Raw genomic sequence first — 25,513 nt, 5'->3', positions numbered from 1 at the left:
GCTGCCGCTCTGGTTGCGCGGTGGCCGTCAAATAATCACAATTTTCTATTTTCTTTTCCCCTCATTTTTATGGGAATGTACAACACTCTGAACTGTCTACAGATAAAAGTAAAGACACCCCCCCCCTCCCCTGAAGCCCAAACGTATTTGGACAAAATGAGAAAAGCAGCATTGTGTGTGTGTGTGTGTGTGTGTGTGTGTGTGTGTGTGTGTGTATTGCAGAACAGATGTGCAGGGCAAGGGCTGGGCATCCCCTCCCCATCAGGCAGGGAAGCTCAAAGGGCCTCAGTGGAACACAGTGATACCCTCCATGTTCTAGTTCTTGATGTGCTGCGTTTGGTCAAGGCAGCGAGAATCAGACTTGGTGTTAAATAAAGTCTCCCTGAAATTATCAATAGGGTTTTGCGTGGGGGTACATTATGGCTAAACAGTCACATTTTTGGAACCGTGATTCACCTGTCAGTTAGCGCCTGTCACTACAGTGCCAGGGCTGGCTCTAGGGAGTTCTGTAAATCACCCGGGAACAATGAACCTGCTCATTGCACAAGCAAGTCCGTTTGTCACACTGATTTCTCTTGTTTACTTTTCATTTGTCTAATAAAGGCGTAATTCTTCAAGTGAACATAAAGACCTACTTCCTCAATAGCCTAAACCATGCAAGCTTCATCTAGTCTGAGTCCTCCAGTGATTCGATTCTGGCAGAAACAAACACGTGTGGCATTTATGTGCTTCACCTCAGCCTTCCCATAGCACCTTCTCTTAGTTTTGATTTGTATTCCATTGAATGTCAAATAATGCATTCATGGTCTGAGCAATGGCCTGAGCCAATGCATTAATAATGGTTGTTGTGAGCTGGAGGAATTTTAGATATATTCCTTGAAAAAATGTTCCTATATGTATATAGGAATTGTCTTCAGATTGGCTGTTTTGGCGGTATTTGTTATGATGTAACCCCGCCATTGACATGAAGCGTTAGCCTGGCTGTGACTTGATTGGAGGGAAAAGCTGGTATTTTAGCTGAGGTATGGTTGTTTTTTGTAGGGGCTGTTCCTTTGGTATGTGTGCTATGGCTTGCTGGCCATACACACGTTTGCATGCACAGAGCTCTGGACCTGCTACAGATGGTCCCCTCCTCAGCCCACCTTAGCTACAGATAAGCCCCGCCTGTCTGGCAGAGGGCCCCTCCCCGTGAGCTAATTAAAGTGCGTGAGCCTCGCTTTGGGTGCTGATGATGGCTGGAGGAGTGCCCCGCAGCCATCTCTGAATTGCTACATTTATTTTGCTCTTTTGTATCACAGGTATGACCTCCTATGCCTTGTGAATGCTGTCGATTGACAGCCTGCTTGTCTCATCTGAGCTGTGGAGATTCTTCTCTTTCTCTTTCCCTTTCACTCTGCTGCTCCCCAAGCCTCAAATTACAGTTTTCTCAGAAGAAAGAAGACATGCAATCCCAGAGCAGTAATAACCTGTAGGTCCTGGCTGGGGATGAAGGTGGCCGTGATCAGTGTAGCACATCTGAGCTGTGTGGAGATGATGCATCTCAGTGTGGTTCACAAAGCTCAGAAGAAAAGTGTTCTCACACTTCTCTAACATGTCTGAACACTTGCAGTGTTTGTAGCACTTTTGGCGGTTTAATGGCTTCTCCCTGATAGGTCAGTCTGCTCCAAGAACGGCTGCGATGTGGGTCCCACCTTCTGCATGTCCTTTGAAGTGCTGCGTCAGCTGGAGTTTGTGGCAGTTGTAACTGCGCTAATGATGTTCTGCTACTTGAGCGTTACTCTGTAAGAGCTGATTGTAAAGCTTCCACTTAACTTAAGCGTAGTTCTGCCCAAATCACCACAACTCGAGCCCCCCTACCACCCTCCCACACTGACTATAAAGAGCAGCTGTATGTTTCAGGTCTGTGTCAAGTTCAAAACTGGGGGGGGGGGGCAGGCATTGTTGTCATTTTGGAAGGTCAGGTGTTCCATAACCGGGTGCTTTCATGGAGCGATCAGAACAAAGGCATCCTTTAGGTTCCGATTCTCACCTCCCACCCCCAGCAAGGTGCAGGGCCCGTCTGGCAATATTGCCCACGTTTCAGTACCTGCTTTCGTGCAGAAATAGGGCCTCTGTAGGGGCGGGACATTAAAAAAATGCACCTGGCCTGGAATGCAGTCGGTTAGGGCATCCATTGTTGGCAGCCAGATGGGCATGCGAGTGTGTGTCAGCCTCTGATTGGTGATGGGACTCCCCATGTGACACTGGCAGTTTACCATCTGTGACCAGCACATTCTGCCATTCATTGCTGCTCCCTCATCGACCAGGCCTGGCTGTTTTTCTTGGTTTTTTTTTCCTGATCCTGGGGTTACTCCCGATATTTATTTTTATCCACTTAAAATCTGCAAATACTTCTTTTCTAATTTGACCGTCGGTGTCAACTTTCCGCCTCCCTTGGGCCTGTAATTCGTCCAGCATGTTCCCCCTCTGCCCTGCCCCCCCCCCCCCCCCGCCAAATCCCCCTGGTGTCATAAGAAAAGATCGCAGTCAGCCGGCTTTTTGCGCTTAGTCAGCTCCTGCTGGCCGCAGCCCCGGGGGAGCATGGGAAACCGCGCTTACACTAGGAGCGAATCGATTGGGGGCGTCCGCCGTGGGGAGGTCAGAGGTAGGCCTGCTTAGCCGGCCTCCATCCAGCTCTCGGGTTTCACCAGCGATTTATTTTTTAAAAAGCCCATGGTGATAGCATCTGGCGGCAGGGCTGCATGCGATCATGAGCCGGCGTGTGCGTGTGAGCGAGTGTGTTACTCCCTGTGCGTGAGACCATGCAGGTGCGTGGCGGCGTGCCCACGTGTGCTGTCCCTGTGCAAATGTGCGCACGTGTGTTTGTGTCTAGGTTTTAATGCCGGGTGTGGGGAGCGGCAGGGGCCTCGGATCTGGGGGGAAATAAATAATAATAAATTATACGAAATCACAGTCAGGAGCAGGAAGCACAAGCATGAACACTGGTTCCAATGGGTCTGCAGAGCAGTTTAGCTGCAGTGTTCATGGACTTCCTGACCAACAGCTTTCCTCGTGCATACTTGTCAGCAGCCACACTGCAAATATGCCTCTTACGCACCTCTTTTCATCCTTAGAGGGCATCTCACCCGGCATGCAGGCGTGATTAAGTACGCACCGGCGGGCCACCTGTCACAGAACATCACGGACCTCTTCCTGTGCATAGGTTTTCCAGATTTCCGGTTTTGTCAGCACCGCAGCGCGGTAGTTTATATAAGCGGGCTTGACCTGCCGCCATGCGGCTGATGCTGGTCGTCCCCAAAGCACAAAACCCCTTTGTCAGCCCCGGACAGTGCTGTCGACATGCCCTGCGCTCCCAGTGGCCATCTGACGTGTAAGGAAGTTACCAAATCAAGCCCGGCTTGAATATTTTACGCTTGCTGCATCTGCGTGCGCTTCCCTGTGCCTCTGTGCTTCTGCCGTGCGTCAAGCAGGTTGCCATGGGCCAGATTTCCTCTCTGGGCTGCTGAATGATTCTGGAACAATCTGTATCTGAATCTCAAGTGCTTTAAAAGCTGCTTTAACATTTAAGTGTTCATAAACACTTTTGTTATTTTCATTAACCTCAGTCGTTTAAGTGAGTAGCAGTGGAGCAGATGTAAACTGCACAGCTCGATCCATTAAGAGCAGCCTCCCTGTGTTGCTATATTCAGGTGTCGTAGCCGCTATTTTGACTGGACTGTAATCTCCAGCCAGAGAGAGAGACTCCGTGCTGACGGAGGACACATGTGACGATTCAGCCCACAGCTGCTGAATTTGGCTGAGAGTTCCAGATCTCCCTGCCTGGAAGCTCAACAGTCAAGCAACTATGGGAGTTTAGCAGATTAAACAGGTCTCAGTGGATTCACACAGGTTCAGAATTAAAATGACCGCAGTCCTGGGAGAGCGACGCTCTGGTGACTGCTGTGTCACTCCGTTCAGGCTTCTGGGACATGGACCCTTCAGTAAGGTGACCAGATGTCCCGATTTGAATCGGACAGGTCCGATTTCAGGCTGTGCATGCCAGCATTCCGAGAAATAGCCGAAATATAACAATATGTCCCAGTTTTAACACGCTGCCCATCTGAAGTAAGGTTTAATGTGATGCAGCCATAGGCCAGTCGACACACACATACAGGTGTCCCAGTTTGGGGTTTTGGAAACCTGGTCACCCTACGCTTTAGGGCACTCGCTTACCCATTGTGGGGTATTTATGAGGAGACCCATATGGCTTGGAGCTCTCGTTTTCTCATCAGGGATGAGCAGGTGTAAGGAGTCTGTCGGATTCCTGAAGTTGCTCCTCCAGCATCAGCCCGGAGGGTCTGTGGAGCCAGAACACTTGTAAGCCGGGCCCCTCGTGATACAGAAGCACAGCTTTAATGGAAACGGCGTCGTGGGATTTTCCTGGAGGACTGGACCGGGCCAGGCGGCGCGGGGCTCGCAGGTGCTGATCCGGCAGCAGTGCTGGCTGCGGCGACGTCCGCTTTACTTGCGCATATAAATTCTGTAACATGGCCCGCTTCACATTTGGGACGCATAAAGCAGCAACTCCAGAACTTTCCAGTATTCCGGGTACATTTCCAGGACACTGTGAGAACATCCATTAATGATTATTCTTTGGAAAGACAGGAGAAGTAGTACGTTATTCCCCATTTGTATTTTATCACCCTTTATTTTAATCATTTCTTCATCACCTGGAAACAAGCAGATATATGCATAACATGTTGTCAGGTTTTTCTCCTTCCCCAGAGTATTGGGGAAGAGTCCCTTGCCCCCAGGAATCATCACTCATCATATGAGTGAAGATAGATGGCTGGGTGCAGTGTCCCCCATCCCCCCTGCCAGCACCCCTGGCAGCTTCATACTGTCATACAGCCTGTGTTTATCAGCAGATGGTCGTTAAATCTCTTTTTCTCCCCCCACTGATTTACTGGACAGTAGCGGAGGTGTTGCAGTGTGTGCAGGGCTGTGATATGTGTAGGCCGTCCACCGGGCGTGAACTCTGGAGCCATAAGGGGGGGCAAGGGGGCTTTTCCAAAATCACCTTCCTTATATTCATATGAAACTTTGCCATTTAAATCCCCTCCCGCTCTGCTGCGCTTAGTTGATAATTAGCCTGGTTGTGTGTTCACCTGTCTGGAAATGGTTCCTGACCCTCTCTGGTGCCCACTGAGGGACATTCGGCCCCTTTTGACTCCAGTCTCGGTGACAACAGCTGCTGGTGTCATTTTTATGAACATGGGCTCCTCACCAGAAGGTTGTCCCTGAACACCACCAGCACCAGCGCACCCTTGAGCCAAATGAGTAAGAGCTGCCAGTCTCTGGGAATGAGGTAACAGTACATCAGTGTCTGGTTCAGTGGCTGAGGACATTGACAGTGTCATCAGAAAGTTACCGGTTCAAGTCCCAGGGTTGACAGAGTGGTCTAGCTGTTGGGTCCCTGAGCAAGGCCCATTAAACCCAGTTGCTTGTTTACCCTGCTTCTCAGAAATGTATGTTACTTTAGATAAATTAAAAATATATATGTTTCACAGGGCCGCGTTTTTTGTACACTAAACATACACTGTAGTGGACATAAGTGACGTCCTCCAATGGACGTACAGGGTTGTTTGTCTGGATGATGTCACCCCGGTAGGAGTCTTTAGTAAGGATCACCCCTGCTGTTGGAGGTGGCCGATGGCCCCCATTGGTAACAGAGCACAGCAACCATCTTTTACAGAGTGAATAACACCTTGAGGCGTGCCACTGCCAGTCGGGCACCCTGTAATTTATACGGTGAGCCGCATAGCTCAGTAGTGAGCACAGGAGACACTTTATTTCACAATTTGGGGCTCTTTGCTTCAGGGGGGTGCGCTGGGATGTCAACTATGTGCCACTCAGGCCCTCTGGCAATTGTTATACAGTGCTAGTGTTTGCCATTGTTTGAGGAAAACCCTTCCGCTTACTGGCTCATCTGGATCTTAATGAAATTATATCTGTACCTGCCAGTATCTCCATTATGGAGGAAACATGACTCATTCATCCATTGGGGCTGTGGACGCCTTAACTACAGCAGGAAGGGGGTCTACCTATAGCCATAGCGTTCCGTAACACCGGACGGTCTGCGCTTACGCAGCATATAGAGACGGCACGTGTATCTGCTGCCATTTGCGTCATACCAAAAACATGAGCGCCAACCACGACAACAGCAGCTACAATAACAATAACGTGATGATAATCAGCAGCCGTGATAAGGGCTGTGCTGTGCCGGCAAGGCCGACGGAGGTTTGAGTAAGATCACTGAGATATCAGGCCTGAATATTCATGGCGGGCATGACTTGTTTGGATGTCTGCTATTTTGACCATGACTAAAAACATGCTAAGTGCACCTGAGACACACCGAGGGGACAGAAGTGTTGTGTTGGAAATTAGTGAGAAATCCCTGCAGAAGGATTTGTTTATACAAGAGAAAAGTCTTCCGATTAAAGGTGGGAGGAATGAATGAATCTCTGGGCTGGAATGATAACATTATGGAGGCTTTATGAAGGTGCTTGCCAGCCCTGAGCTGTGATGCTGCCTGGCGATGCCCCTGGGTTGTTTTTGTTTTTCAGAAAGATCTAGCGCATCGTGGGTTTGAGTGCCCATAATGCTGGGTGTTGCTGCTAATTGTATAGCAACAGCAGACGGAGCTCAGACTGTTTTTGCTGTTTTTACGCCCACGACCTCGACCTACCTGGCAGAGGAGAAAGCAACTGGTGCATCAGGTCGTCTCTGAAGGACCCCTGCTGCTGCTTCCCACAGCTCCAGCGGATTGCTGCTATCTGCCCGTCAGTTATTTTGGAGGCTCTGATCCTCCATACAGTTTCCGGAGAGGACAGAGGGGCTCTGATTCCCTACCCTAATGGCGGAAAGTGTCTGGAGTGAGTAGGAGTGATTTATTGATAAATTGAACTTGCCGCACAGACATGACGCAGCATGGATCGCCATGGGAGCCGTATGTTTGGCTGGATGACTGCAGAACCGTGGGAGTGAGTGGGGTTCTCAGGTTTGTCTTGGCTGGTATCGGCGGGCCTGGGACCTGGGTCTGACCGACAGGAGCCATCCGGAAGGCAACGAGTGACTGGGACGGTGTCTCGGTGATAAGGGCTTCCGCGCCTCAGCGACCTGCTCCATTCCAGCCCCTGAAGCCACATCAATAACACACAAATACTGACCCTGACAGCAGACGCGAGCGACTTATCAAAACAGGAAACTGGGTTTTGGCTTTTTTTTTTTTCTTTCCTTGATTGTTTATTATCCCTGAAACATGGCAGTTACAGAATCAGTGCCTTCATCTCCATAGGTCTGATGGACTTGGATCTGTCACAACATGGTGTGGGGCATGGCCGTCGTCATATCGCACCGACACCAAAGTTAAGCTTCAAGTAAATATGAAAATGCCGCTGCTCTTATCTCCTTATGAAGCAGAGGACAGAGTTGAGTTAACGTCAAAAGGATCCACGTTCAAAAGAGATGCAAATGCAGGCCAATTGTCTTGCGTCATCGGTAATCAGAGTCATTTGAATTTCCCGTAATGCTGGACCCGGCGGGCCCAAACAGCACATGTGAAGATGGGCTGGTGCCCCAAGCATCTATGTGTTTTACTGGTCCGAAGGTGAACCAGAAGCAGCCAAGGCCATCATAACTGCAGGGAAGAGAATTTAATGTGATGTAAGGCACATAATCCCCCTTAAAAAGTCTTACCATCTCAGTAGACTTGGTCAGCCCTTATTGATTTTTTTTCCTGGTTTTCAGTGAATGGCTTGTGCAATGTCCTGGGGTCGGTCCGTGCCTGGGGTACCATTCACAAGTGACACATCACTGTTCTAAACATGCATACACTTATGAAGGAAGAACACTAATCCTAGTCATCCTAGTGATTGCCAGTGTGATTGCAAAGACTTGTAAAACCTTTTTTTTGTAAATGTGGCTACAGAGATTCTGATTTTTCCAGTTGTGTAACGCTCTGGGTTTTCCCAGAATTCTTTTGATGCAAAAACAATTGTCAGTCTTCCATGATTATTTCATGTGGCGGCGGGATTCAGACTCTGTACACCAACGAACTGTTTCCCTAATGAAGCCACCGCCGTTTCCCAAACCCAGAGTGACCTGAACATTTCATGGATCCTTTGTTTCTGCTGGCAGTTGGTTCTGCAACAAACCAAAAAACAACCAATGACCAAGCCAATAAAGATCCCACGCTTTCCCCTTTTTGCTGTTTTTCACCGTAACCTTTTGGAGTCCAACCCCAGACCTCTATTTCTCATGAGGTTTTCATCTGTCTTTATCAGCACCTACTGGGCCTGGAGTGTTTTTTCCACTTCTGGGAGTGGATCTTTCTGAAATGGTTTAATTCCCTCCAAAGCAGGACCATGAGCTCTGCTGAGGCTCCACGGGCCAGCAAGCCAGTTCAGGGTAAGCATGTCTGGGGGCTGGAGGTGTGTCATGATGGCGCGAGTACAGTGCGAGTACAGCGCCCGCCATTGTTCTTCTTTTAACATTTTTCAACACGCTTCAGTCGGAGCAGGTGGCTGGGGGTGTGAAAATCACAGGCAAAGAAGAGAGCAGAAAATCCTTTTTTTGTTTTTTTTTCTATATCCTTGTCAACTCATCAGAAGAGTTTGCCAAAGAAATCTGTGCTCTGACTCAAATAAAAGGCAGCATGTCACTCCTGACAGGTGAGTGCTTTCCTTAAAACGAAAATTTATACCGAAAACCCTTGGCTTGGCACTGTGTCCAGAGCTCATTCCAGGGCTGACGGGGATCATCACTACAGTGCACTGGTCTTGCAGGGGGGGTGGTGTTAGCAGAACGGGCATGCCGAGGGGGGGTCTGGGAGCAGAAAGGAGGAGTGAAGAGTGATCTTGAATGGAGTGGACGTGGGGACCAGCAGGGAGGAGGAAGGAAAGAGGACTGAGTGGGAAAGGAATGGGATGCAAGGAGGAAACGAAGATGGAGCAGAGAGGAAGTGTGATCGTAGGGGGCTAAGGATTAAGTGGAAGAGGGAGTGTGATGGTTCCCTGATGGGGGGGACTGGGTCTAGAAGGGGCAGAGGGGGAGGGGGGGCCTGGCCTCAGTGCCGCAGACCTGCCTCCAGCCGTGGGCTGGGCCAGTGCTGATTTTCCATACTGCTTTCCTGACAGGATGCTGTGCGTTTTTTCTCGATGATGATAAATTGAGGGCCTTCAGTGATGTCATGTGTGAGCAGCCACTGCCAGGACTTCCTGCCTGCAGAGCCTGAAGGATGCGTCCCGCACCTCCCTGTCCCATGGGGGTCACTGCTGCCCCCCCCCCCCCAGTCTTTGTTTAGTTTCCATTGCTAGATTACGGGTGATGGGGGGGCTGCCAGGGCAGGACACGGTTGCTGTTTTCGCAGTTTTGAGGACTTAGTTTCCTGGAATGGTATCCATTTCTGTGGCATGTGACTTTGAGGTCAGTCCATGTGGCCCAGCTTACGGCAGAATGGCCAAGCAAGCAGTCTCACGAGAGAGAGGCCAGCCGTCATCATCCCTGGTAGTGGTACCCTGTATGACCCAGTGGGGGGAGAAACAGACTAGAGTGAGGAGTGGGCTGGCCAGGGGTTGGGGGATATCAGCACAACAGGAGCAAATCTGGACTGGGCCTTTACTTACTGTCACACTGCTAATTATTCAGTGTGTCTGGAGCAGGTGCCCCTAGAGGCTGCTAGAGTGCAATACAGGCATACAAGCTCCACATTCTTCTCAGAGAATACTGTATTCTTTCTGTCTTACAGAACTCACTAAATGGGTGTGTTTAATTTTTGTTAGTCAATCAATTAAAATCCAGTACCCTCCTGCGCTGCAGTGTAGCAGTGGGATTGCTTCAATGACCCGGCGTGCATTGTCTTTCTGCCCTTCCACTCTGTGATGCCAGTCAGGAATGTATGAAGGCTGAGCGAGGACAGCAGAGGGGGCGGTGTCTTAGCGGGCGGCGTCTTAGCGGGCGGCGTCTTAGCGGGCGGCGTCTTTGCGGGCGACGTCTTTGCGGGCGGCGTCTTTGCGGGCGACGTCTTTGCGGGCGACGTCTTTGCGGGCGACGTCTTTGCGGGCGGCGTCTTTGCGGGCGGCGTCTTTGCGGGCGGCGTCTTTGCGGGCGGCGTCTTTGCGGGCGACGTCTTTGCGGGCGACGTCTTTGCGGGCGGCGTCTTTGCGGGCGGCGTCTTTGCGGGCGGCGTCTTAGCGGGCGGCGTCTTTGCGGGCGGCGTCTTTGCGGGCGGCGTCTTTGCGGGCGGCGTCTTTGCGGGCGCCGTCTTTGCGGGCGGCGTCTTTGCGGGCGGCGTCTTTGCGGGCGCCGTCTTTGCGGGCGGCGTCTTAACGGTCGGGATCTTAGGGGCCGGGGTCTTAGCGGGCGGCGTCTTGGCGGCGTCTTAGCGGCCGACGTCTTAGAGGGGATCTTGGGTTTGTACATCACACTGTGAAGTTTGCCTCCTTTGAAAGTCTGAAGTTGACCACTTACTGTAATGTCCAGACAAACCTGTAAGCATGTAATATTTCACTGATTAAACATATTTAGCATTGAAGGCAGTGGTGTAGATGTTTGATATGTGGGGGGGCATAATAATATAAAGGCAAAGGTCTATTTATAAGAGGGACAGATGAAGGCCAATTAAATATTATGGAGTGCGCCTTCCCCCCATTTCCTAAACCCCTTGATTGAAGATACTATCATCCTAACTTGCTTTTAAATACTCATTGTTTGTAAACAAAGGCACATTTCCCTTCTCATGACAGATTTAATTTTCAGTTAGTTTGATGGATTCAGTTTCATTGCGCTTCAGCCAATCAGGACGGCCAATACAGCATGAGCCCATTACGGTCCGCCTCTGCCAGGGCTGCCACCCATGTGAAGTGCTAAGTCAGCAGGAATCTTCGCTTTAAAATGTCGCCATAATCCAAGCATGGACTGAAAATGTCAGCAGGGGAAACGTGTGCAAAGGCTTGTCTCACATGAAGGCACGGGCCTCAGGTTAGGTGGGACACGGTGCTCAGGGGTGCCCCCGCTGGCCTACATGCAACTCAGCAGGGAACTGCGTGCCTGTTAGTTTGAGCATAGAGGTTCTGACACCTCCTATAACCTCTGCAGTATGAGCAGTGTGTGTGTCTGTGTCTCTCGCACTGAGACATTGAGGGAATGGCCTGTTTTCTTGCCTGCAGCCTGGCCTGTATGATGGGGGGATGGGGGGGGGGTTGGAGGATGGGAGTGGAAGTGGCGGGGTGGAGGAGGAGGGCAGGAGGGCGGTTTCTCGGCGGTGAAAAGGCGTGGGGTTAATTGTGACTTGACCTCCTTAATGGCTTTCCCTTTGCCGGTTATCTTGATTGAGTAATTAATTCCTTGGCTGCCCTCCCCCGCACCCGCTGCGTATACACCCTGTCAGTCGTGCCTGAACTCCAGCGCCCCGACATTCCTCTGGGGCCCTGGCCGCTCAGAGGTACGTCGGCACTCCCCGCCGACTAAACACACTCAGCCTTCCCCTTGGCTCCTTCCTGGGGCTGGTGGGGGGGGGTGTGGCCAAGCAAGGACTCCACACGCCTGATTGGTTCTCCCTGGCTGGCGGCAGCTAAATCTCTTCTCTCCTTAAAATGCACTGTTCGGATTCTGTTTTTATCTGCCGGTGCTGCTGACTGACTTGGTTTTCCTGATGTGGGGCTTTCACGTTGTTTTTTTTTTTTTTTTCCCCCTAACACCCTCAGGCGGCTCCTGCACCCCCCACCCCGCCCCCGCCACTGGTGGACAATGTCCCTAATTCGGTGTTTCCTGCACAGACCACTCGCTGTTTTCCTCTCACGGCTTATCGCTCCATCATTAGCGAGAGGACCTGGCTCTCTCACTCTCTCTCCTTCACAGCCCCGTGCTGGTACGCAGCCCCAGAAAAGGGGGACTGGCCCTTCTTTTTTCCCGTTTTAAATCGAGAGCTCCCTCTCTCCGTGTTTGGGCATGACGGAATTCGAGATTGTGGCCAGGATAAGATAAGAATGTAGCAGTCACTTCTGCAGCAGATCGGTGGTGGATGAGGAAATGTCTATCTGATTGGGTTTTCACTTCAGCTTTCAATGGAAGCTTTTTCTCTGAGTTTCAAAAAAAAAAAAAGAGAGAGAGAGAAGGTATTTCTGTGGCTGCTGTATTCGGGGGCAGGATTGCAGCAGTTGACTTGTAAACAGGGCAGGCCTCTATGCGAGTGCACCTTGACCCCGGATGGGGGGGCAGGCCCGCTCATGCCACTCAAAAAAAAGCAAATGTAAATCGTGTGCGAAATTTGCCAGCATTCCTTCAGTCCCTGGGTACCCGAAGTGTTCCACTACATGCTTTTCTAAGAAGAAGGCAGGGCTGGGGGGGGGGTGTCTTACGAGATCTGCCAGTCATGGCTTCCTCCTTTCCTTTCTCTTTTACTCCCATTCTCACTGCTCCTGCTGTCTTTAACCCCTCGTCTCCCAGGGTCATGCGTCTTTTTTACAATCAAAAACACTGAACGACATTCACCTCAAAAATAAATAATATCGCCATGCAGGTAGAGCACACACAAGCGAGTCATAACCGAATGACGCCGGCAGAGGTAGGGGTCACATGGGGGTTGTTTTTGGGGGGATTCGTCACATTTTTTTTTGGGGGGGGGGGGGGTGTGGTGTGATATGGGGGGTTGAAGCTGAATCAAGGGTAGTCCCGAGGGGGATGCTAGCCGCTCTGGGTTTACACCCACCCTGCCCCCCCGCTTCCACAGCCAGGGTTACAGGGCTGCCAGACGCAAAATAAAAACATCGGTAGAGCCGGTTTCACAAGGTGCCAAAAACGCTTTATTAAAAGGAAGAGGCTTGCAGGACGGCACATTTCCTCATCACACAGCGCCGCCTTCACTCTCGTTAGCGCCACAGCCGGAACCACGTTTGCTTTCTTGTTGCTTTTAGACTCTTTTATTGTTTGAAATTATTCACAGTCCAAATGTGATTAAGCTTCCGCCAGTTTTACTAGAAAGGTTTCTGCTACAGCGTACAGTTAACATAAATTCATATAGTACTGAAACAAAGAGTGAAGTAAGAACTAAATAAGTCAGGCTAAAATGAAGAGTAGAGTAAATGCTACACTGTGCGGAAAGCAAAATGAAGCTGAACTGGAACTGAGAGAAAGAATGAAGCTTGAGCAAGAATAAGTGACCCAGAAAAAGAAAAATGAAACGTGAAATACTTTGGTTGTCTCTGGGAGTGGAGTTCAATTTTGGATACTGACTAGTCCTGTCACTTTAACATCATAATACACTGGATCGACACAGAGGCCTCCAGCCATGCGGGCAGGCTGGCCTTTAGTCACTGGTCTATGTATGAACGCAAGCGAGGGAAAGGGCTGCTTACTCACAGGTTTGCAGTGAGTGTCGGAGATGGTCGCAAGGCATGTGCGGCCTGTGGGGTGGGGGTGGGGGGTGCTCTTTGTTTGCAGTGTTACATGGAGAGGTGGCACTTGAGAAGCATGAAGGAGAGCCGGTGGAGATAAAGGTCTCACACACACACATGCTGGGCTCTAGCTCTGCAATGATGGGCTCCAAATACAGACAGCACTAGCCGCTTTCAGAGTGTCCAGTGCAGTCAGCGGGCTGCTCCCATTGTATATACCCCCACGCAGCAGTGAGGTGCTGTGTGTCTGCCTGAAAGAGATACACCAGAGTAGCCAGATGGTGCTGAAGCAGGTGGCCCTTCACACCTCGCAAAGGAGCCGCGAGGGCACGGTCCCCCCCCTGGCCAATCATGCTCCCGCCGCTCTCTGCCACTGGCTAGCCTGCCTGAGTGTTTGTCATCTTGTATGACAAACAATAGTGGGGCGTGTTAGTATGTCAGGAGTGGGAGGAGCTGGGATTCACTGAATTAACAGCACTTTCCTTGAAAGGTAACAGCAAGTTTTACAAAATCCAGTGAGAGATGGAGGCTGGATCGATGGCTGCCAACCACCACTGTGGCCAGTGACACAGGAGCCATGAGACACTTGTCCGCTCAGTTTGATGTGCTTTGAGTGAACAGTGTTTATTGGTGGGTTTATTAGTCATGGTAGCAGTAGCTGTAACAAAAGGTATATTGATAGTGGAATCAATAGTACACTTTTACTGTAATCAGTGACATTCTTAATTACTGTTACTCAGTATTTTTTCTGCAGTTGTCAGCAGTTACTCCCGTGTCGTGTATGTAAAAAGTTTTTTGTGGACTGAAATGCAGAGTTGTTTAATACCCCATATTTGGGGTGTGTGTGTGTGTGTGTGTGTGTGTGTGTGTGTGTGTGAAAAGCATCTCTGCCTGTACAGTGCCTCCATTCTCTCTCATATGTGTAAATAAACAGAATATTATGTCAGCATTAATTATCAGAGCCAGGCATTTTTAGAGCCGCCACAGATTACGAGGACATTTGGCTACGTCTGAGCTCAGAGCGCTTTGGAGTCGAGGCAGACCCACAGTCCCAGAGTATGAGATAATTATTGAGATTGAATGTCAATTAAGATAAGGCCAAAACAACCTTTTTGATGTTTTAGGTTTTCGGTTCAGACATACAGAAGAATGGGGAAAAGTTGTTTTTTAAAAAAAAAAAGGAGAACCTCATTTTGTCTTTGATCTTACCACTGTCTGGAAGATCAGGGCTTTGTTTGGGTGGTGATATGTAAAGATGTACACTGTGAGGGAGCTTTTAAAGAGGATGTCCCAAGTTCACTGCAGACCACTTGGACCTCCCTCATTAATGTTTTTTTTGTGTGGCGCTGGACCGGACTTTCGGTTTTCACTTGCGAACATTATTGCTGACTCACTGCATTATCACATGTTTTCCATCTACCAAGAATAACAGGCTGCTTGAAATGGAAAGGTAACAGTGTGTAAAATTCCCCCCCCATTCACAGTGGACGCGGCAGCGAAACGGTTCGGCGCCCCAAAGACGGTGACGAGGGAGAAACTAAATAGATGTGTGGCACGCGTGCGTCTCCTGCGTCTCCGTCTTTCTTGCCGATGATGGGGCCACTGTTTTTAGAAACTGCCTCGATTTGTCTCTGGAATCTCCACCACAATGAGCGAAGGCCGTCCAGTCTGGGGCCTCCATACCGTCTTTGTGTCTTACTCTTCAATGTGACGGCACTTGTACATATGCATCACTGATTAATAGCCTTCTTGTGACGTCCTTTACTCTGTTTATACACATGCAGGCGAGCATGCGTACTCACACACACGCGCACATATGCACGCACTCGCTGAATAAATATACATCATCGTATCTTGACAGTAAGTACTTTGCAAATACAAATATTCTAGGAGATGTTTAGAGAAGAATTTAAGGACTGACATTATGGATGCTTAATGGCACTCCCGGCCGTGCTTAAATGACCCGTGTTTACCAGGGGATCCCCGGGTAGTTCAAAGCGGGATGAAGCCTCTGGTGCCCAGTTTTATCATGGATGGGCCGTCCCGGCCCGGAGTGCCTCGAGATGTGGGCAGGGAGAGAGCGGCCTGCTGGGGAGAGGAAGACGTCTAAAGAAGGAGCTCAGGAAATGAAATATTTAAACATTTAGCCTCCTGCATTTTTTTCTCAGGCCTCTCTGAGACAATTTTTGTTTCTGTGCAGCAAGTGGCCGAACAGACAGAAAAGGGCCTTTGTGCCAGCAGGTCTCGCCCCCCCCTCCCCCGGGGCCACGGACACGTTTATGTGACGGTCCTTTATCTGTTAATAAAGAGCCAGACAGTCACAGCAGTAATAATATTATGCCGGGTGATAGAGGCGTACTCTCAGGGGTCAGTTCACACGATGCTCGCCCACAAGGTCGGCGTGGGGAGAGTGACTGGCCGCCTTTTTATCTGTCATCTTTGACTTACGTTCTCTCCTTCTCTGAGTGCCTGTGGTCTGGTTCCCTCAGTCAGCCCCAACGTCCTCAACCCATTGCTCTAACCTGGATGGTCTGACTACTGGGCAGGGCGGCCCTTTTGGGTGAGGGGGGGGGGGAACCACACCTGGCACAGCCATGCATTGGGATCAGATGGGGGGATAGGCGTGGGGGGAGGGGGCAGTGAGTGAGGTTACTGAGGATGAGGATTTCCTTTCAGAAAACCCTGATGTCTTTCTGTCTTCTTCCTGTAAGAGGAAACCTCAACAGCAAGTCAAAGAGGTCAACCTGCAGTGTGGCGTCACATATTTTTTTGGTGTTATGATTCACAACCTTATATTCCAAACAAGTAAACATTGCTCTTGCTTTGCTTGTTCCCTTTCAGATGATTTCACACTGTGCTGTGTCAGTGTATTTATGTGCAGGCAACAAGGCAGACAGCCTATGACCAATCGTAAGGCCCCATTCGGTGCCAAGGCGGGCAGCCTTTGACCAATCATAAGGCCCCATTCGGTACCAAGTCAAATCGTCACAAACAGACAACAGTGAGCAGCTATTAGGGACTTTGCAAGCCTCTGATTGGCTGAAATAGGAGTCCATCCACTGCTCACCTCCATTGTTCCAGGCTTGGGAGGTCACCTGAAGTTCTCCTCCTCTGGGGAACGTTTGGGCTGCGTGCCACCCTGCACAGGACAGCAGGCTGCTGGGGCTTGGTGTGGCTGCCGGCCTCCTCAGAGGAAGGTCCAGATCTGCTCCTACGAAACCTCCTAATGTCTTTAATCGGCCTGCTATGTGGATTTCAGAAATGCTGTTAACGGCCTAACAAAACCACATTAGAGCTTTTTGTTCCGAGTGCAAAACCCCTTCTGAGATTTAGTGGGAGACATTTTCTTTTCTTCTCTTTTCTTTACTATGACCATTTTTATCCAGAGGTTCAGAACAGGCCAAGCGAAGGCGCTGCCGGGTTGGCTGCGTGTGGGCGTCCTCGGAGGGACTCGCCGTAGCGTCCGGCTCCCGTAATGGATTTAACAAGAAGCAGAGTCATTTGCGCGTAGTTCTCTGCAGGCATTTTCAGGGGCTTTTCCCAATCTGCTGCTGCTTTAGTGAGTATCATAAGGACTGCAGCACATAATGCGGTTAGATTGAGCTGCTCTGTTTTGGTTACATTGCACATTTGTCTTTGCTTTTTTATTTTCCCATGTTGTTGTTGTTTTTATAATTATTATTATCATCAGTATTATTATTATTATTATTATATATATTCATCCTGACAAAGATAAGTGGTTAGCTGATGGATGGATGGAATGAAAAAAATTATACCTTATTTCCATTTGTACAAATACAGGCACATTGTACAATACGTCTTTTTGAATATCACATCTCGCTAATATTTGAGACACATTTATACAGTTGAGAGTAAAGATGGATGGATGGTATCTTTTGTATGTACTGTGTATTCTGTGGTTTTTTTAGGTGACTTAAGGGGGCTGCAGACTGATCTCCCATTAGGAACATGGCAGTCTTTCGGCAGTGATACCAAGCTGCCCTTTTCCCCCTCGAAATCATTCTGCCCCCTGGTGACATTGAAATGGCCCTCAGTGACTGTTAAGATCATGTTGGCCTGTTCACACATGACAGATTACGGTTAGGGAATTTTGTGAAATTGCAGTGTCACCTATTAGGTAGGCTTTGGACAGGTAGGAGAGACAGGCGTACTGGTAACGAGAGTCATTCTCCTGCTTAGCTGCCACACGGTGGTTAATAATACCCATTCTGGAACAAACCCTAACTAGTATTACTAATGAAGGCTAAAATTAAACAAAGCTACCATGTGATTAAATAAAAACCCAAATGAGAACCCTCTGTTAAAAAAGATTAAAATTACAGTAAAATTGTTTGTTGCACTTTTTTCGTTTGGAGTTTATGAAAGGGAGAGTGATGTTTGGAAGCATTTTGAGCATAATGGCGCTGAACGAAGCAAGGCGCCGGACTGGAACGGAAAGAATCCCACAGATTATGAAAAATGCATCTGTTTCACTTGAAAGGTCTACATTAGGTTTCTGCTGCAGTGTACAGTTAAATTCATATAGTAGTGAAACAAAGAGTGAAGTAAAAACTAAATAAGTCAGGCTAAAGAGTAGAGTAAATGCTACACTGTGCGTAAAGCAAAATGAAGCTGAACTGGAACTGAGACAAAGAATGAAGCTTGAGCAAGAATAAGTGACCCAGAAAAAGAAAAATGAAACGTGAAATGCCTTGGTTGTCTCTGGGAGTGGAGTTCAATTTTGGATACTGACCAGTCCTGTCACTTTAACATCATAATGCACAGGATCGACACAGAGGCCTCCAGCCATGCGGGCAGGCTGGCCTTTAATCGCTGGTTTATGTATGAACGCAAGCGAGGGAAAGGGCTGCTTACTCACAGGTCTGCAGTGAGTGTCGGAGATGGTCGCAAGGCATGTGCGGCCTGTGGGGTGGGGGGGGGGGATGCTCTTTGTTTGCAGTGTTACATGGAGAGGTGGCACTTGAGAAGCATGAAGGAGAGCCGGTGACGATAAAGGTCTCACACACAAATGCTGGGCTGTAGCTCTGCAATGATGGGCTCCAAATACAGACAGCACTAGCCGCTTTCAGAGTGTCCAGTGCAGTCAGCGGGCTGCTCCCGTTGTATATACCCCCACGCAGCCGTGAGGTGCTGTGTGTCTGCCTGAAAGAGATACACCAGAGTAGCCAGATGGTGCTGAAGCAGGTGGCCCTTCACACCTCGCAAAGGAGCCGCGAGGGCACCGTCCACCCCCCTGGCCAATCATGCTCCCGCCGCTCTCTGCCACTGGCTAGCCTGCCTGAATGTTTGTTCAGTGATGGATGCATGGATGGATGGTGTCTTTTGTATGTACTCTGTATCCTGTGATTTTGTGGGTGAATTTAAAGGGGCTCCAGACTGATCTGAGTCTTTTGGCAATTAAACAAAGAAACTGACTTTCCCCCCCAAATCATCTTGCCCCCTGGTGACATTGAAATGGCCCCCAGTGGCAACAGCGTTAAGATCACGTCGGCCTGCTCGCAAACGACAGATTTTGACAGAGGAATTTTGCAAAACTGTAGTGTCACATATTCCCCGTAGATGTCAACAACTTTTGACAGGTATAGAAAAGACTGGCGCATTGGCAGCGGTCACTCTCCTGCTCAGCTGCCATGTGCTGGCTAATGGCCTTTTGTGACTTTATTCTCCTGTTATTGTTTTTATTCTCCAGTGATAACAGGCCTGCTGCTGAGCCAGGTGAACATGCTCCTGTGTTCATCCGCTCCTCGGAAATGGTGCTAGCGGAGGCCACACCGACTGTGACGTAACACGAGATCGCTATCACGGCGCGTATCTGTCCATTTTACGCCTTTTTTCGGTCGCAATCCCCCTGGCACAGTTCTAACGCGTAGATTGCTTTCATAAACAGGATATTCCACAACTTCAGTTATATTCCAAATCGAATCCATATGATGATTATGTTTTGCTCCATCTGTTCGTAATTCCTGGTGAATTATTTTAACCAGGCACTGGTTGAGTGTTTTGGAGGAGCTGTTTTTCGGTTGTTATTCTCAGCTGCTCGTGTTTCTGTGCCTGCACGTCACCCCGCATGCAGGTCCCCCCGATACCCAGCCGACCCAGCAAGCTGTTAGTTAGAAGACATTTTATGTGTTTATACCAGCGTTTCCCAACCCAGTCCCCGAAGGCCCTCTGACAGTCCCTCCTAGTTCCCGGTAGGGAGCCAAAACGTGGGCTGTTGGCAGGGGTGTAGATTTCATATTGACAATGGGGGACAATATATCTGGGTCAGAGGTGTAACATCATGTCGCCTTATAAGGTGATTCTGTAGTCGCGCTGTATACAGTTTTTTTTTCATAAATTATTGCTACGAATGAGATTGTGCTCAACTGAAGGTAACTAGGCTGAGAAAACGGTAGGTCAACATTCAGGTGAAAAACAATGAAGTACAGTGCTCAGCATAAATGAGTGCACCCCCTTTGAGGTACAGTACTCAGCATAAATGAGTGCACCCCCTTTGAGGTACAGTACTCAGCATAAATGAGTGCACCCCCTTTGAGGTACAGTGCTCAGCATAAATGAGTGCACCCCCTTTGAGGTACAGTGCTCAGCATAAATGAGTGCACCCCCTTTGAGGTACAGTGCTCAGCATAAATGAGTGCACCCCCTTTGAGGTACAGTACTCAGCATAAATGAGTGCACCCCCTTTGAGGTACAGTACTCAGCATAAATGAGTGCACCCCCTTTGAGGTACAGTACTCAGCATAAATGAGTGCACCCCCTTTGAGGTACAGTGCTCAGCATAAATGAGTGCACCCCCTTTGAGGTACAGTGCTCAGCATAAATGAGTGCACCCCCTTTGAGGTACAGTGCTCAGCATAAATGAGTGCACCCCCTTTCAGAATTAAGATTTTTATCCATTTCGCAGTGAACACCAGAACATTTAGCCACATTTTGGCAAAACTGATTTTTATTAAACATTTGTTTCGTTAACAACACAAAAGCTTGCTTATCAGTATCATTAGGATAATAAAATAATACATTTTATTCAAATGAAGTATTGCAAAAATGAATACACCCTACAAAAAATTCCACAAAGTCTTAATATTTTGTATGGCGCACTTGATTTTTAAGAACAGAACCAACTTTTCTACACATGGAATAAACAAGTCTAACCTTCTTCATTCTTAGAGAGGCTGGGAGCTGCATGGAGAATGACGCTCAGCCTGTCTTCTGAGTTCCCCTCAGGTTGCTGTAGGCTTGAGGCTGGGCGTCTTGCTCAGCCATTGAATCACTCTCACCCTTTTCTGGTAGTACATCTGTGGATTTATGTTGCCATAAACGGAGTGCAGTTCCCCAACACTTACAGCACTCATTCAGGCCCATAGAAGAAGGCTGCCACCTCCGTACCGTACTCTGGGTGCCTTTGCAATTGCCATTATACGCTTCGCCTTTGTGACGTCATGCACTTTCGGTGGCATCAGTTCCAAAAAGATTTACCTTTGTCTCATCACTGCAAAGTGAGTCCCTGTGGTCTTCACCTTCGTCAGAGTAGGCCCTAGCAAGCGCTAAACGGCCATTTTGTGCACTGGATTTTGCAGTGTCTTCCTTTGTGACGACACGCGTGCAGGCCACTCCTCTCCAATCTGGGTGTGAACACCGAGCACGCTTCACTGCTAAGCCTGTCACAGAGGAGATGCCAGGAACCGGGCAGTCCACCTGACTTTCCCGATTATTGTTTTCTTCCACAGCAAAGGAACACAGATAAGCTTTTTGCAGCACTCTGTATTTGAACATATGTTCATTTCTTATACCGGTACCTTGTTTGTGTGATACTCTGCATACTTTTTCTCTTTAGCTTCAGCATGCTTATACTACTAATTAAATGATTTTTGTCTGTCTGTATGAGGGGCTGAACCATCACAGGGAGTTACATCAAGGCTGAAGCAGACTGTTAATTATTATCATCTCATGCCAAGACAGTCCTCCTGCTGCCCATTGCGATGCACTCTCAGGCTCGTGACATCGAACAGTGCTGAGCAGTGCCACCTATGGAGAAAACTGGCATTGCAACTAACAGTACTCCAGGCAGCTTGGGTGCCTCTGTCCAATTTCTAAAACATGTACATTTAATGGAAAGAGTATGATCATCTAATCACTTATCCATTTATTATCTGTATAAGGTATGGCATGACCAAGCAGGAATTACTTTATTCCGGAATTAACTGTATTTCCGACTTCATGCACAAATATTGTAATTAAATAAGTGACTATACAAACCTAGTGTGCCCTTGCACATCAGTCCAAACCGAAGTGAGGGCTTTAGACTCAACAAACGATGGCAAGCGTTCAGCCACAATCGTGACAAAAACAGCTGAAATGAATTTGCTCCCATTTCAAATACATAATTATGTGTAATACACGTTCCCTCATTAATAACTGCCGCAATTATAATACTTATATACACTACTGTGATATATTATTTTCATTTTCTGTAATTAGTAACAGAATAACTTCATTATATCCTTGGAACCACCAAAGTCTCCAGCTAATTTACTGTGACCTTCTACAATTGCAGCATCGGCTCAAAAACTACAGCGTTCGCATGTGGAACGCGGGGGCTGCAGGTCACATGACTAGGCAGGTCGGAGCCATGGTGCTCCTAGACGGGCTCCCCGCTGGAGTAACGGCTTCTGCTTGCAGCGCCGATGGGAAAATCGGAAAGGCCTTTCTGAAGGGCAGCATCTTTTTATTACCCTCAAACGTGTGTGTGGGGTGGGGTGGGGATCCATACTATTCCGTACTATTCTTGTACGGATCCGCATTCTAAAATTGTACCCGTACTGCTGTGGAAGAGTTACTATTCACAGCATTAGTAGTATTTTTATATTTTGTCATGATGACCATGACATCTGAACTACTTCATGTAAATGCTTTTGTCTGATCAGCCTCTGTGTGGAATTATTTGTCTGAGTCTTACCTCCCAGTGTGCTCCAGTGTGCTCCAGTGTTTCTAAATGGTGAGAAAGCTCATTCGTTATTTATTAACACACAAGGACCGGTTTTCTGATTCGAAATGCTGAGGAGTTCTCAAGTGGTGTTTTTGACATACCGCTGAGGGCGGGTGTGACCGTTAGCAGTTCTCAGAAAGCTTTGGGCCGCCACAGCACCACTCTGGAGGTCTCTTCTGGTGGTCTGCAGCCATCTCTCAGTGGATCTCCGAACACAACAGGAAAACGAGAGCCCCACAATTCATCATATTTTGGCACCGAGCAGAGAGGGCTGGGAAGGCCATGGGATTGATAGCTAACAAGACTCTCTGACCCCTTTTTAACCCCCCCCCCCCACATCACCTCCCATAACCAAGGACACCAGGCCCACTGGTTTGGGGGGGGGGGGTAGCATCATTAACCGGCTTATGCCCCCTCCTCCCTGCGGTGGCCCAGCTATTATTCTTACAACATGCCACCACACAGCAGATGTTTGCTGATGTGTCTGCAGTAAAAATACATTTTGGAAACCTAATAAAATGGCATGGAATGTAATAAAAAGGTTCCATTCCTGCTAAATATGGAGGATTCCTTCAGTGTCCTGATGTGGCTTGTATGTCTTCCAAGGGATGTCAGCAGGGTCCCAATTGAATGCTTGTTTGCTTTTACACAGGACTACCTGCAGGGGGACAGCAGCAAGGCGCAGGAGAGGCTGGGCTGGAGGCCTCAAGTGACATTTGAGGTGAGCGCCTTCGCTATAAAATCTCACCTCGAGGCTGCCAACACGTGTACCGGTGCCTACAAGTTAACAGCTAAAGGCAGCGGTATGCTTGTCGTATATGAAGCATACATTTACAGAAGGGTCGTATCAAGGTCATAGGAGGGAGTATGATATTGGAAGGACACGATTTAATAATTTAAATAAAAATGTCTGTTTATAGGGGGGACAGACTAAGGCAAATTTAATACGGGGGGTACCCCTCCCACCACCAGATCCTACGTTATGACCACTGACCTTCTGCATAAATGCGCATAAGAACGCTTAAGAGTTACTGGATTCATTGGACAGGAGAACTGAGGTGGTCTGAGGACGACGCCTCTGAAGCCGTGTCATCAGTGCTGCACAGCTGCACAGTTCACACTGCGATCTCCACAAACAGCTCATGTTTGCAAAAAGTCGCTCTGCCCATCTCATCAGTTCAGATTAAACTGAACTTTTTTTTTCCCCCCCAGTCACAATATACATTAGGGTCTGCTCAGTCATGAGTAGCTGGTCATGTGACCACATCTGTACCGCGGGCCTGACTGCTAACATGGCGGGACGTAGGAGCCATTGCTGCTGGGACACGAAAGGCTTCCGCGTAGGCGGCACTCAGCATGCAGGTCCGCCCTGCTTTGATGTGCTGAATTCTCAAAGGTTTAGGATCGGTTTTGATCTGCGACAACCGCAGTCCTTTCTGAAAGGAGGGAGGAAGAGCAGAATCGGGGCTGTGCTGTTCTTTCTTCTCTCCTTTTGTGTTGTTTTGCTGTTTTCCTACAGTGCATAGATAAATGGCAGGAATGGGGGAAGTGAATTATTAAAGATGCTTTCAGAAATTGGTGTCCAAGCTTTTGCATTAATTGCTTTTACACACTGGACACAATAGGTGCTCATCCTAGTGACATAAAGACAGCTTCTGTTTACACTGTAATTTTTATGAGCAGGAAAATGAAAAGGGGGCTTTTACTACTACCTACCTCGAAAACAAAGAAAAAAGGAAAATATTTATCTAGTGATAATCTAGTATTATTTAGTACTACTTAGAAAGTTATTCCTCTTTAATCTCAATGGAACTCCGACCTTGCGTCTTAAAATTGGTATAACACTAGTCTCTCCTAACTAACCAGCCTTAGGGCACCGATCCATTAACTTATTCATAGTTATTTAGCCGAATAATGTACTTCCGTTGCTTGTATAGATAAGACGTTATGATATCTTCCGAATCGATCTGAGGTTTTTTGGGTTTTTTTTTAATGTGGGGAACTGCATACGGCAGTTGTCCCCCTGCTTATTTCACATGCGAAACATCTAACGCTTCGCTTTGCAGGAGCTGGTGAAGGAGATGGTGGACGCAGACATCGAGCTAATGAGATCCAACCCAAACGCCTGACGAATCTAAGACCTGATCCAGCCGAACTTTGTGCGACCGGAACTGGGCTATGCTCCAATTAGCTCATCTCGCGTCGTCGTTTTTATTTCGTCCAATCAATGACTTTGATTTTTTTCGGTGTCTTTCACGATGTTTTCCTGGGACAGAAAAAAAAGATGAATTATGCCTCTATGGTGTCCTCTGTTGCTTACTTTTTATATGGCCTGCCGATGCGGTTGGTATGGGACTTTTCCAGATTAAGCCTATCTTTTGTTTAACGGGCAACACGATAGGGTAGGCTACGGGTAAATTTGAAAATCGCTTTTAATTTCTCCTGTTTCTGTCTACCTATTGTTAACTGAATTCCGCTCATTTCCTGTCTCCAACTTTAGTATTGTATTTCTAAGTTTTGAATTTCCTTATTCTATTTGCACATGTAGTAGGTTATTAAAATGCCAACTGTTTTATATAATAAAAATGGATTTTACTATAAATCGAATTGTATTAGAATAGCGTATGGAAATTATAATGGGAATAAAAAATATAACACGTTTTAAATGCGACAATGTTCGTGTCGGATTTTTATTTGTTCTTAAGCTGCATAAATATCCTGCCTGTTTTCTCCAAGGAAAAACCCCATATAAAAAGTTTGCTGGACGGGATGTTTCCAGAAAGGTTTGACGCGGAGCGGTAATGTGAGGTGATCCTGCGCTCCTTCCCGTCAACCCAGCAGAATCGAGTCATTCAGGGAACCGCAGTGTACAAAGTTGCTATAATTAGACTTTATGCCGTCGTTCGACGCTTATTAAAGGTAGTTTTACTGGGAAACTTGAAGGAGAGGCAATGTTGTTTCAGAAAGCCGTGCCAGCGGTCCCAGGTTATCCAGGGGTCGGCGAACCTGGCGGCTTCCCCTCGGCCTGTTCACGGCGCCCGGCGATCACACAAGGCTTTTCTTCTTTGTGCCC

The 25,513-nt window shown here is 48.3% G+C and overlaps 1 protein-coding gene across 3 annotated transcripts in view; it reads left to right on the top strand.

The window, feature by feature from the left end:
• gmds (GDP-mannose 4,6-dehydratase) overlaps positions 1-25,114 on the top strand; it is a 197,740-nt gene extending 172,626 nt beyond the window's left edge. For all 3 annotated transcript variants that reach the window (XM_023823733.2, XM_023823732.2, XM_023823735.2), the window contains 2 exons: positions 23,093-23,161; positions 24,507-25,114. In XM_023823733.2, coding sequence (XP_023679501.1) covers positions 23,093-23,161; positions 24,507-24,569 — 132 coding nt within the window. In that variant the 3' untranslated portion in view covers positions 24,570-25,114. The remainder of the gene's footprint in view (positions 1-23,092; positions 23,162-24,506) is intronic.
• The last annotated feature ends 399 nt before the right edge of the window (positions 25,115-25,513 follow it).

The sequence above is a fragment of the Paramormyrops kingsleyae genome, chromosome 1, assembly GCF_048594095.1.
Source record: "Paramormyrops kingsleyae isolate MSU_618 chromosome 1, PKINGS_0.4, whole genome shotgun sequence".
Classification (NCBI taxonomy): domain Eukaryota; kingdom Metazoa; phylum Chordata; class Actinopteri; order Osteoglossiformes; family Mormyridae; genus Paramormyrops; species Paramormyrops kingsleyae.
The sequence above is the reverse complement of the archived record's forward strand: the minus strand, read 5'-3'. Positions and strand labels throughout refer to the sequence as shown.